This window comes from Salmo trutta, chromosome 39 (assembly GCF_901001165.1).
Source record: "Salmo trutta chromosome 39, fSalTru1.1, whole genome shotgun sequence".
NCBI classification, from domain to species: domain Eukaryota; kingdom Metazoa; phylum Chordata; class Actinopteri; order Salmoniformes; family Salmonidae; genus Salmo; species Salmo trutta.
The window spans coordinates 2944403-2957133 of NC_042995.1; the positions used below are offsets into that span (position 1 = coordinate 2944403).

Genomic DNA, 12731 nt, shown 5'->3' on the forward strand with positions numbered 1-12731 from the left:
CTGGGAAATGATGTGGTAAAAGAGTGTGTGTGTGTGTGTGTGTGTGTGTGTGTGTGTGTGCAGCTCTGCAGTCTCCTATAGAGTACCAGAGGAAGGAGGGTGGGGGGACAAACCTCCTCACCCGACCCCCCTCGGGCTTCGGCCCCAAAGCATCGGGTCGACCCCCCTCTGTGCCCCCCACCCCTAACGGACACAACACACACACACAGGCAGACGGCGAGGCGCAGGACGACGAGGTGAGATGAGATTAAATCAACTTTATTGTTTTCTCTGAGAGAACACTGTCTTATAAAGAGTATCAAATAAGTGTAATGCTGTACATATAGTAACCTGGTTCATACTGTGTATGTTACACATCAACAACATATAGATACTCACCTTGGTGACTCATTATGTCTGTGCAGTGTGTTTAACAAGTGTTTTATACCTGTGTGTGTGTGTGTGTCTGTGTCTGTGTCTGTGTCTGTGTGTGTGTGTGTGTGTGTGTGTGTGTGTGTGTGTGTGTTGTGTGTGTGTGTGTGTGTGTGTGTGTGTGTCTGTGTGTGTCTGTGTCTGTGTCTGTCTGTCTGTGTGTGTGTGTGTGTGTGTGTGTGTGTGTGTGTGTGTGTGTGTGTCTGTGTGTGTGTGTGTGTGTGTGTGTGTGTGTGTGTGTGTGTGTGGAAGCTGGTGCTGGTGATCCAGGACTTCAGTGCGGTGCATGAGGATGAGATCACGGTACTTCGCGGGGAACGGGTCCAGATTCTGGCATCCAACCAACATGGCCAGTGTCTGGTCTACCGACCGGCCAACACAGAGTCTCCACCTGCAGAGGGCTGGGTGCCGCGCAGCGTCCTGTTCAACCACTAACTACCAGTTAGAACCAGTCAGATCCAGTTTAGAACCGGTCAGAACCAGTTATAAACCGTTACACAAACAGGATGCCTTCCCCATAACAGTTACGGCCCAGTTACACTTCACTGATGCCAGTAAGACCCAGTACCAATATCACACACATCTGTCAACTTATTAGTTACTGGTCCCAAATAGTTCCACATAGTTTAAACTAGTTACATCAGTTACATACAGTCAGCTGCCCCAGTTAAACCAATCACACACACGCAGCAAACATCCTCAACAACCGGTAGCAACCATAAACACTAGTAACCAACTACTGTAGTTCCTCCCACTGGTGAAAAGAGGCCAGAGAGCTGCAGGTCCAGACAGAGGGATTTGAGGTGAATGGACACACAGTATGCCTATGGAACATCCCAACTGATGAGGTCACTAATGGCTGCCACCTATGGAACATCCCACCTGATGAGGTCCAACTGATGAGGCCACTAAGGGCCGCTGCCAACTGATGAGGTCACTAAGGGCTGCTGCCTTTGGAACATCCAAACTGATGAGGTCACTAAGGGCTGCTGCCAACTGATGAGGTCACTAAGGGCTGCTGCCTTTGGAACATCCAAACTGATGAGGTCACTAAGGGCTGCTGCCTTTGGAACATCCCAACTGATGAGGTCACTAAGGGCTGCTGCCTTTGGAACATCCCAACTGATGAGGTCACTAAGGGCTGTTGCCTTTGGAACATCTAAACTGATGAGGTCACTAAGGGCTTCTGCCTCAGTCATTCCGGAACTCTGGAATTCTAGAATAAAACAACACTGAGAACAGCTGTCAGAGACTCTCCCACCTCATTAAGGAACCAGACTCAAGTGGAGGGTCAAAGGTAAAATATATCAGCCAACAAGATCTGCTGGAGACAAGCAAGAAATGACATTGTAATAATGGTTGTTTTTACATATCGGTGAAAAAACATAGTGTCAGCACGTGATGTTTCTGCTTTCATGGCGTGGGGGTCAAAAGAAATGGACTGAACCCTCACCCACCCACCCCAACCCATGACCCCGGTGAGGTGACATCATTTCCTGTTTGTTAATATGTGTAAAAGAAAGCGAAAGTCTCACCACGTAAATAGAGCTCTGAGCGCATTATGAAGTATATATAGTTCTTATATGATTAATATATTCTGTTTTTCACCTGAATAGAAAACAGAGAGAAGAGAAGTATTGTCACGTTAACGTCTGTATGTGTGTGCGTGTTTTGCGTGTTTTGCGTGTTTGCGCGTGTGTGTACGAGTGCTTGCATGTATGGTTTGTGCGTGTGTGTGTGTGTGTGTGTGTGTGTGTGTGTGTGTGTGTGTGTGTGTGTGTGTGTGTGCGTGTGTGTGTGTGTGTGTGGTGGTCCTTTGGGTTCTGTTTGTATTGAATAGAAAGCCCTGTGTTCTCTGTGTTTTTTCACTGATCAATCCCTGTTTAATTCCTGTGTCCCTTTGATGTGGTTTCCTGTTCCTGTAGAGCTGCTGTTGGGCAGTGTGAAGGACTCAAGAGTGTGCATCCTCATACTTTTAAATGTAACCCAGAGTTTGAACCGTAATATTATGCATTCTTTGGAAAATATGTAAATAGTATTTTACAGACATGTACATGATTTAACAGGGCAAAAGGGAGCTGGGGAACACGTCAGTCCAACTCCTTCATATTAAACAGAAACCTTGCCGCCATATTGGATTTTCAGGTTTTAACTAACTGCTGAACTAGTTAACCCTTCAACTCTCCCCTGCTCAGGGTAAAAGTTGCCCTTCAGCACAGATCTAGGATCAGGTTACTCTCTCCCCAATTTGACCTTAACTGTGAGGAGAAACCCTAAACTGACCCTAGGTCAGTGTCTGGGGGTAACTTCTAACCCTGGTTTGTATCTGCAGTGGCAGCACTGCTGCCTATAGCTTCATACTACACAGGTTATACAGGCTCTCGGCAAAACTCAAAAGACATCATATTCCCCATGTAGTGCACTACTTTTGCCTGAAGGAGTGCACTATATGGGGAGTAGGGTGTGATTTGGGATCTAGCCCCTCTTAGCCATACAGGTTATTATGCAGTGATGTGTACATACAAAATGGCTGCTATCTCACCTCTATGAGTTCTGTATGGTGGTTTGTAATAAAGACCATTTTTCATCTCTGAAATGGAACATGTGTATGTAGTCGATACTAATACTGTAGTCTGTCTGTATCTGTCTGTCGTTATGAAGACACCGATGCATAGTGTCAAACGTCACATAAATGGGTTCTTTGCCAGTGAAATGGGGATGGCTATTTGCACATTAACTCAGATGACCACGACAGAGAGGGTGGAAAACGTTTCAGAATGGAAATACATTAGCTGGCTTCTTAAGTAGCTGAATGTCTTCACCATGTGACAAAATGACACATTTGTCCAAAAATCACTTTATTTCAAAGGAGTACTGCACTGAATGTGATCACGTGGTTCTCCGTAGCTAGCTTGGTGGTCGTGAATATGCTAAGCTAGCGTGATAAGGCCTTTCTATAGGAACCTTGTTGTGTCTCTTCAAATACAGTATAATGTACACTGTTTGGCTAGTCTTCCTCCATTAACACACACAGGATTCTACATACTTCCTCCCTTATTAACACACACAGGATTCTACATACTTCCTCCCTTATTAACACACACAGGATTCTACATACTTCCTCCCTCATTAACACACACAGGATTCTAAATACTTCCTCCCTTATTAACACACACAGGATTCTACATACTTCCTCCCTCATTAACACACACAGGATTCTAAATACTTCCTCCCTTATTAACACACACAGGATTCTACATACTTCCTCCATTAACACAAACAGGATTCTACATACTTCCTCCCTCATTAACGCACACAGGATTCTACATACTTCCTCCATTAACACAAACAGGATTCTACATACTTCCTCCCTCATTAACGCACACAGGATTCTACATACTTCCTCCATTAACACAAACAGGATTCTACATACTTCCTCCCTCATTAACGCACACAGGATTCTACATACTTCCTCCATTAACACAAACAGGATTCTACATATAGTGTATTCAGAAAGTACTCAGACCCCTTCGCTTTTTCCACATTTTGTTACTTTACAGCCTTATTCTAAAATGTATTAAATATATTTTTTCTCATCCATCTACACACAATACCTCATAAAGCAAAAACAGCTTTTTAGAAATGTTTGCAAATGTATTATAAATGAAAAACTGATATCAAATTTACATAAGTATTAAGACCCAGTACTTTTTTACTCAGTACTTTGTTGAAGCACCTTTGGCAGCGATTACAGCCTTGAGTCTTCTTGGGTATGACGCTACAAGCTTGGCACACCTGTATTTAGGGAGTTTCTCCCCTTCTTCTCTGCAGATCCTCTCAAGCTCTGTCAGGTTGGATGGGGAGCGTCCACAGCTATGTTCAGGTCTCTCCAGAGACGTTTGATCAGGTTCAAGACCGGGTTCTTGCTGTGCTACTCAAGGACATTCAGAGACTTTTTCAGAAGTCACTTCTGTGTTGTCTTGGCTGTGTGCTTAGGGTCATTGTCCTAACAGGACAGGATTCTACAGAATTCTTACATTAATACAGACAGGATTCTACAGAATTCTTACATTAATACAGACAGGATTCCACATAATTACTCCATTAATACATACAGGATTCTACAGAATTCTTACATTAATACAGACAGGATTCCACATAATTACTCCATTAATACATACAGGATTCCACATAATTACTCCATTAATACATACAGGATTCTACATAATTAATACAGACAGGATTCCACAGAATTACTCCATTAATACATACAGGATTCTACAGAATTCTTACATTAATACAGACAGGATTCTACATAATTACTCCATTAATACATACAGGATTCTACAGAATTCTTACATTAATACAGACAGGATTCCAAAAAATTACTCCATGAATACAGACAGCATTCTACATAATTACTTCATTAATACAGACAGGATTCCACAGAATTACTCCATTAATACATACAGGATTCTACAGAATTCTTACATTAATACAGACAGGATTCCACATAATTACTCCATTAATACAGACAGGATTCCACAGAATTACTCCATTAATACATACAGGATTCCACAGAATTACTCCATTAATACAGACAGGATTCTACATAATTACTCCATTAATAGAGACAGGACTCTACAGAATTACTCCATTAATACATACAGGATTCCACATAATTACTCCATTAATACAGACAGGATTCCACAGAATTACTCCATGAATACAGACAGGATTCCACAGAATTACTCCATTAATACAGACAGGATTCTACATAATTACTCCATTAATAGAGACAGGACTCTACAGAATTACTCCATTAATACATACAGGATTCCACATAATTACTCCATTAATACAGACAGGATTCCACAGAATTACTCCATGAATACAGACAGCATTCTACATAATTACTTCATTAATACAGACAGGATTCCACAGAATTACTCCATTAATACATACAGGATTCTACAGAATTGTTACATTAATACAGACAGGATTCCACATAATTACTCCATTAATACAGACAGGATTCCACAGAATTACTCCATTAATACATACAGGATTCTACAGAATTCTTACATTAATACAGACAGGATTCCACATAATTACTCCATTAATACAGACAGGATTCCACATAATTACTTCATTAATACAGACAGGATTCTACAGAATTACTCCATTAATACAGACAGGATTCCACATAATTACTTCATTAATACATACAGGATTCCACAGAATTACTCCATTAATACATACAGGATTCTACAGAATTCTTACATTAATACAGACAGGATTCCACATAATTACTCCATTAATACATACAGGATTCTACAGAATTCTTACATTAATACAGACAGGATTCCACATAATTACTCCATTAATACATACAGGATTCTACATAATTACTCCATTAATACATACAGGATTCTATAGAATTCTTACATTAATACAGACAGGATTCCACATAATTACTCCATTAATACATACAGGATTCTACAGAATTCTTACATTAATACAGACAGGATTCCACATAATTACTCCATTAATACATACAGGATTCTACAGAATTCTTACATTAATACAGACAGGATTCCACATAATTACTCCATTAATACATACAGGATTCCACATAATTACTCCATTAATACATACAGGATTCTACATAATTAATACAGACAGGATTCCACAGAATTACTCCATTAATACATACAGGATTCTACAGAATTGTTACATTAATACAGACAGGATTCTACAGAATTCTTACATTAATACAGACAGGATTCTACATAATTACTCCATTAATACATACAGGATTCTACAGAATTCTTACATTAATACAGACAGGATTCCACAGAATTACTCCATTAATACATACAGGATTCTACAGAATTCTTACATTAATACAGACAGGATTCCACAGAATTACTCCATTAATACATACAGGATTCCACAGAATTACTCCATTAATACAGACAGGATTCTACATAATTACTCCATTAATAGAGACAGGACTCTACAGAATTACTCCATTAATACAGACAGGCTTCCACATAATTACTTCATTAATACAGACAGGATTCTACAGAATTACTCCATTAATACAGACAGGATTACACATAATTACTTCATTAATACATACAGGATTCTACAGAATTCTTACATTAATACAGACAGGATTCTACAGAATTCTTACATTAATACAGACAGGATTCCACATAATTACTCCATTAATACATTCAGGATTCTACAGAATTCTTACATTAATACAGACAGGATTCCACATAATTACTCCATTAATACATACAGGATTCTACATAATTACTCCATTAATACATACAGGATTCTACAGAATTCTTACATTAATACAGACAGGATTCCACATAATTACTCCATTAATACATACAGGATTCTACAGAATTCTTACATTAATACAGACAGGATTCCACATAATTACTCCATTAATACATACAGGATTCTACAGAATTCTTACATTAATACAGACAGAATTCCACATAATTTGTAAGTCGCTCTGGATAAGAGCGTCTGCTAAATGACTTAAATCTAAATGTAAATGTAATAATTACTCCATTAATACAGACAGGATTCCACAGAATTACTCCATTAATACAGACAGGATTCCACCGAATTTCTCCTTTAGCACACATGACCACTTCACAGTGTGTGTGTGTGTGTGTGTGTGTGTGTGTGTGTGTGTGTGTGTGTGTGTGTGTGTGTGTGTGTGTGTGTGTGTGTGTGTGTGTGTGTGTGTGTTAATGCCAGCATGCCCTTCTGGGTGTTAGTAGATCATCCTACCCTTATAAGGTAGTTTAACCCATAGGGGTGATGGCAGCACCTATGCAGGTATAAATAGGAACGGTAACACTTTACTTAACACCCACTGTCATAACACGTTATGAGACAACTGACATAACTTGTCATAACACTGTCATGACCCATATATTTACACATGTTGTGATATATGTTGTGTTATTTTATGGCTGATTATAACACCTACATAAGTGCCAAAACCCACATTTATTCAAATGAGTTTTTTCCCTCCCAAGAAGTTTCCTTTCGTTTGAAAATGTGTTTCTTAAATCCTTTGTTGTTGTTGTCATGAATTCTTTACAGCCATGTTTTTTTCATCATATTTTAAATCACTTGTAGAAAATACACTTTATGACACTGTCATGAAGCATTATGACCATCATAATCATATAAGTCAGATAGGCCTATCACGTACATGCTCTTATATCAGCCATCAGTCAAAATGAGGGTGTCTTGTCCTGCTCCTGAAATCTGCTCCTACATTCATCCCAGTCATCAGATCATTGGGGCAGGTGGTCAATCAAAAAAACTACAATTATATGACATAAACATACTGTTCACACATAGGCTATGGTGTAATGGAATCTTTTCCCTTGTGTGGGAAAACATTCAATAGAGGGTAGGGCCTAGGGGTTGTTTCTGGACGGGGCCATAGAGGGTAGGGCCTAGGGGTTGTTTCTGGACGGGGCCATAGAGGGTAGGGCCTAGGGTTTGTTTCTGGATGAGACCATAGAGGGTAGGGCCCAGGGGTTGTTTCTGGAAGGGGCCATAGAGGGTAGGGCCTAGGGGTTGTTTCTGGATGGGGCCATAGAGGGTAGGTGCCCAGGGGTTGTTTCTGGAAGGGGCCATAGAGGGTAGGGGCTAGGGGTTGTTTCTGGATGGGGCCATAGAGGGTAGGACCTAGGGGTTGTTTCTGGACGGGGCCATAGAGGGTAGGGCCTAGGGGTTGTTTCTGGACGGGGCCATAAAGGGTAGGGCCTAGGGGTTGTTTCTGGACGGGGCCATAGAGGGTAGGGCCTAGGGGTTGTTTCTGGACGGGGCCATAGAGGGTAGGGCCTAGGGGATGTTTCTGGACGGGGCCATAGAGGGTAGGGCCTAGGGGTTGTTTCTGGACGGGGCCATAGAGGGTAGGGCCTAGGGGTTGTTTCTGGATGGGGCCATAGAGGGTAGGGCCTAGGGGTTGTTTCTGGACTGGGCCATAGAGGGTAGGGCCTAGGGGTTGTTTCTGGATGGGGCCATAGAGGGTAGGGCCTAGGGGTTGTTTCTGGACGGGGCCATAGAGGGTAGGGCCTAGGGGTTGTTTCTGGACGGGGCCATAGAGGGTAGGGCCTAGGGGTTGTTTCTGGATGGGGCCATATAGGGTAGGGCCTAGGGGTTGTTTCTGGATGGGGCCATAGAGGGTAGGGCCTAGGGGTTGTTTTTGGACGGGGCCATAGTAGTAAGACCTGGGCTGGTATTCATGAAGCCTCTCAGGTTAAATGCTGGTCCATTCATTATAATTTAAAAAGTCAAACTGATGCTATATCAGTACTCATACACTGGGACACTTAATGAATATGATACCTAAGTTCTGACCACCACATGGGGGAGCTAGAGTCCACTAAATAAAGTCATGCTCTACCAAGACTTACAGATGCATCCTTCCTTCCTTCTTAGAGGTAATCACTGATTGGTAGGTAGATAAGTGAGTGGGAAGAGGGAAGGAAGGAAGGAAAGAACGAAGCAATTTCATTCAGGCTCGAGGGGCGGCTCACCCAGACTTTGTACAAATATTGGTGTGAGTTCTTTCCCTACTGTATAGTAATCATCATCATATATATAAACTCCCCTATGTATTTATTTGGACAGTGAAGCTAAAACTTTACATTTATCTGTATATTCCAGCATTTTGGATTTGAGATCAAATGTTTTATATGAGGTGACAGTACAGAATGTCACCTTTTATTTGAGAGTATTTCATACATATCTTTTTACTATTTAGATATGTATGCACTTTATGTATCCAGTCCGCACATTTGGAGGTGTCAAAAGTGTTTAGTATTTGGTCCCATATTCCTAGCACACAATGACTACATCAAGCTTGTGACTCTACAAACTTGTTGGATGCATTTGCTGTTTGTTTTGGTTGTGTTTTGGATTATGTGTTTTGGATTAGGCCGTCATTGTAAATAAGAAATTGTTCTTAACTGACTTGCCTAGATAAATAAAGGTTAAATAAAAAAATAATAATAATGTATCTAGTCTCCCCATTTGCAGGTGTCATAAGTATTTGGACACATTTAACTTATACTTTATTAAATAGAATCAAAAGGTTAGTATTTGTTCCCACATTCCTAGGATGCAATTACTACATCATGCTTGTGACTCGACATTTGGATGCATTTGCGTTTCGGATTATGTTGTGTCCTGTAGAAATGAACGGTACATAATGTATTGTGTAATTCTTTATTGTAAATAAGAATAGAATATACTTCTAAACAATTCTACATTCATATGGATGCTACCATGATTACGGATAATCATGAATGAATCGTGAATAATGATGAGTGAGAAAGTTACAGCTGTACAAAGATCATTCCCCCAAAACGTACTAACCTTTCACCATTACCAGTAACAGAGGAGGTTAGCATTTTTGGCGGGTATGATATTTATGCCTCATTATTCACGATTCATTCATGATTATCCATAATCATGGTAGCATCATGTAGAAGTGTTTAGAAACATGTTCTATTCTTATTTACAATAAAAGTGACTCCAAAATGACACAATACATTATTTACCATTCATTTCTACTGGGCACAACATTTTTCATTTAACCTTTATTTAACCAGGCAAGTCATTTAAGAACAAATTCTTATTTACAATGATGGCCTACTCCAGCCAAACCCGGACGACACTGGGCCTATTGTGCGCCGCCCTATGGGACTCCCAATCACTGCCGGATGTGATACAGCCTGGATTCAAACCAGGGACTGTAGTGACACCTCTTGCACTGAGATGCAGTGCCTTAGACCATTGCGCCACTCGGGAGCCCATAAAGTGCATTCCCAGCATTCATAGGGGAGTGCATGACATGATTAGGTTTGGCCTGCTATATTCAAATACCTTTGAAAAGCTTCCTTCCAACCTAGGAAAAAACACAATGTAAAACAATTCTAAGCCCACGTCACCGGCCTGACGATTAATTCATAAACCTCATGGAAATAGGTGACATAATGATTACAATGATGTAGGGGGTTATATCTATCTATCTAGCTCTCCCTCACACACACACCACACACACACACACACACACACACACACCTCCCTGAGGCATATAGTAAGTTCAACATGTTTCCATCCTCTTCCCTCTGTTTCCAACCGACCAACCTTATCAGCTCTATCCGTTAAAGAGCAACTGCCTACGACGGTATGAAAAAAGGCTTTTGTCTAGAAGGGACAGAGCTTTTGTCAAAATTGACTTTTGTAGCAGGTTTAAGAGAACTTATGCAGCAGGTTAGGAAGTAAAGTAGCAGGCAGGTTAGGATAATTAGGTTAAGGGAAAGGGTTAGCTTAAATAACCCCAAAAACAATCTACTTTTGACGGCAAATTTGACAAAAGGTGTACCATGAAAAAGTGACGTTTGTATACGAAGCTCTTCAGACAGGACCGGAACCCCTGACATGGAGTAGAACAACCCTCCTCCTCCTCTCGCCCCGCCCCTCTCGGATCCTGGTCAATTCCATCGCGAGGGAGTGTGTTGCCCATGTAGAAATGAGTTTAGAAGTTGCCCGTAGGCACAGATCTAGGTTCAGTTTACCCTCCCCCAAAATCCTAACCTCAACCAAAAACTGACCTTAGATCAGCGTCTAGGGTTCATATAGTCCTGCAGCAGGTGTCTCCGGGAAGAGTCAAACCCCCAACCCTTCTCAGGTTCTCGGTGTTACACCCCCTATAAATCCAGGACACTGGCTCGAGCAGGGTCTGAAGGCTATACCCACCCATGAGACAGAGGACATCACGGCTCTCTGTTCTGACCAACAAGGCATCTTCATCGCCAGCTGTGCACCTTCAATGCAGGCAAGTGAGTCTTATTGGATAGGCTATATATGTTGCCCAAAAGTTTTATTTTCACAATCTGCTTTATGAAATACCTTTATGCGAAATCAAATCATCTGAAGCATCGAATAAACAGCTTTTGGTCAACATCAACTCAACTTGATTTGATTTATTTTAGGCTACCGGTGCATCACCAATGACAACTTCCTTACTCCGTCTCTGGACTTTCCCATGGAGTCTATTCTGTCTGTTTGCCAAAATGTTTCCCTCTCGAGAAGGTGAGCACCATTCCAAATGGAGAGAGATCTGCACCTGCCTCACGCTGAGCCACGCGCACAATACCTGATGAAGATGACGTTTTGTTCGTTCGGCTCGCGTTAAGCAGGTGCAGAATTACTGCGCGAAAACAAAGCAACAACAAAAAACAAAGCAGACGGGAAAAGGGATGAAGTTCAAATAAATGTGAATATAATTTGAAAAGGCGCTATAAGCATGTAATCCATCGACCACTCATTTGAGATTAGCTGGGTCTACAATATTCCCGTAGAGACAAGTAATTGGATCAGAGCCCAGTTTTGATCAGATAGGCTACCAACGCAGGCATAGAGGCCTGTATAGCTGTCGCATAGACATATAAAGAAAAACTATGAAATGACGTTTTCTACTTCTTTGTGTTGAGCAGGTGGGCACTATCAGCATGGAAGCGGAGTTCTAATGGCCGTTGCGTGCCTGCTCATTATTTAGTCAATATTGACATTGAATTTTCTCTCGTGGGCAGAAAGGCGAGGACCGGGGACGTATGCTACCACGGAGATCCGAGTCCCTTCCAACAGTGTGGGTGAAATGGCACGGTAATAGTAGGGTCGTCTGATGGAGGAATCGGTTAAACATTAACGGGCCGTGCGTGCGGCCTGGCGGACACAGCGGAGAGCTCTCCAACATGACCAAATGTCTGACAACGAACTACGTTTAATAAAGTCTAATAAAATGTATTTAAATGAAGATGAATAATAGGCCTATAATGACACACACACACACAGGTCAAGAGGGTCTTGGTGGAGCTTGCGTGGTGACTTGCTGCCTGGGGTGTGTGTGCGTGCACATTGGTAGGTGTTATTGCTGCCCGAGGGGCGTGTGCTTTTAACAGGCAGTCAAATGTGTCACAAATTAAACATGCAAACACCCTGGGAGTTCCTGATTGTCAAATAGGTTGTGTTCCATGCTTTTGATTGGCCCTTATATGAGATAGAAAGGAGATAAAAGAAACCCTGAGGCTTTAGGTCTACCTCTCTCTCTGTCTCTTTCTCTGTCTCTCTCTCTCTCTCTGTCTTTCTCTTTCTCTGTCTCTCTCTCTCTCTGTCTCTTTCTCTGTCTCTCTCTCTCTCTTTCTCTCTCTCTCTCTCTCTCTCTCTCTGTCTTCTCTGGTCTCTCTCTCTCTCTGTCTCTC

At 41.6% G+C, this 12731-nt stretch overlaps 1 protein-coding gene and 1 long non-coding RNA gene across 2 annotated transcripts in view; both read left to right on the forward strand.

Annotated features, from left to right (window-relative positions):
* Positions 1–3012, forward strand: part of LOC115179117 (kalirin-like) — an 85278-nt gene extending 82266 nt beyond the window's left edge. The window contains 3 exon segments of the mRNA XM_029740390.1: positions 64–236; positions 664–1386; positions 1458–3012. Coding sequence (XP_029596250.1) covers positions 64–236; positions 664–846 — 356 coding nt within the window. The 3' untranslated portion in view covers positions 847–1386; positions 1458–3012.
* An 8454-nt stretch (positions 3013–11466) lies between these two features.
* On the forward strand, positions 11467–12288 carry LOC115179721 (uncharacterized). Its single transcript, XR_003872987.1, has 2 exons — positions 11467–11562; positions 12063–12288. It is a non-coding gene; the product is annotated as an uncharacterized LOC115179721 (long non-coding RNA).
* Positions 12289–12731: the final 443 nt, after the last annotated feature.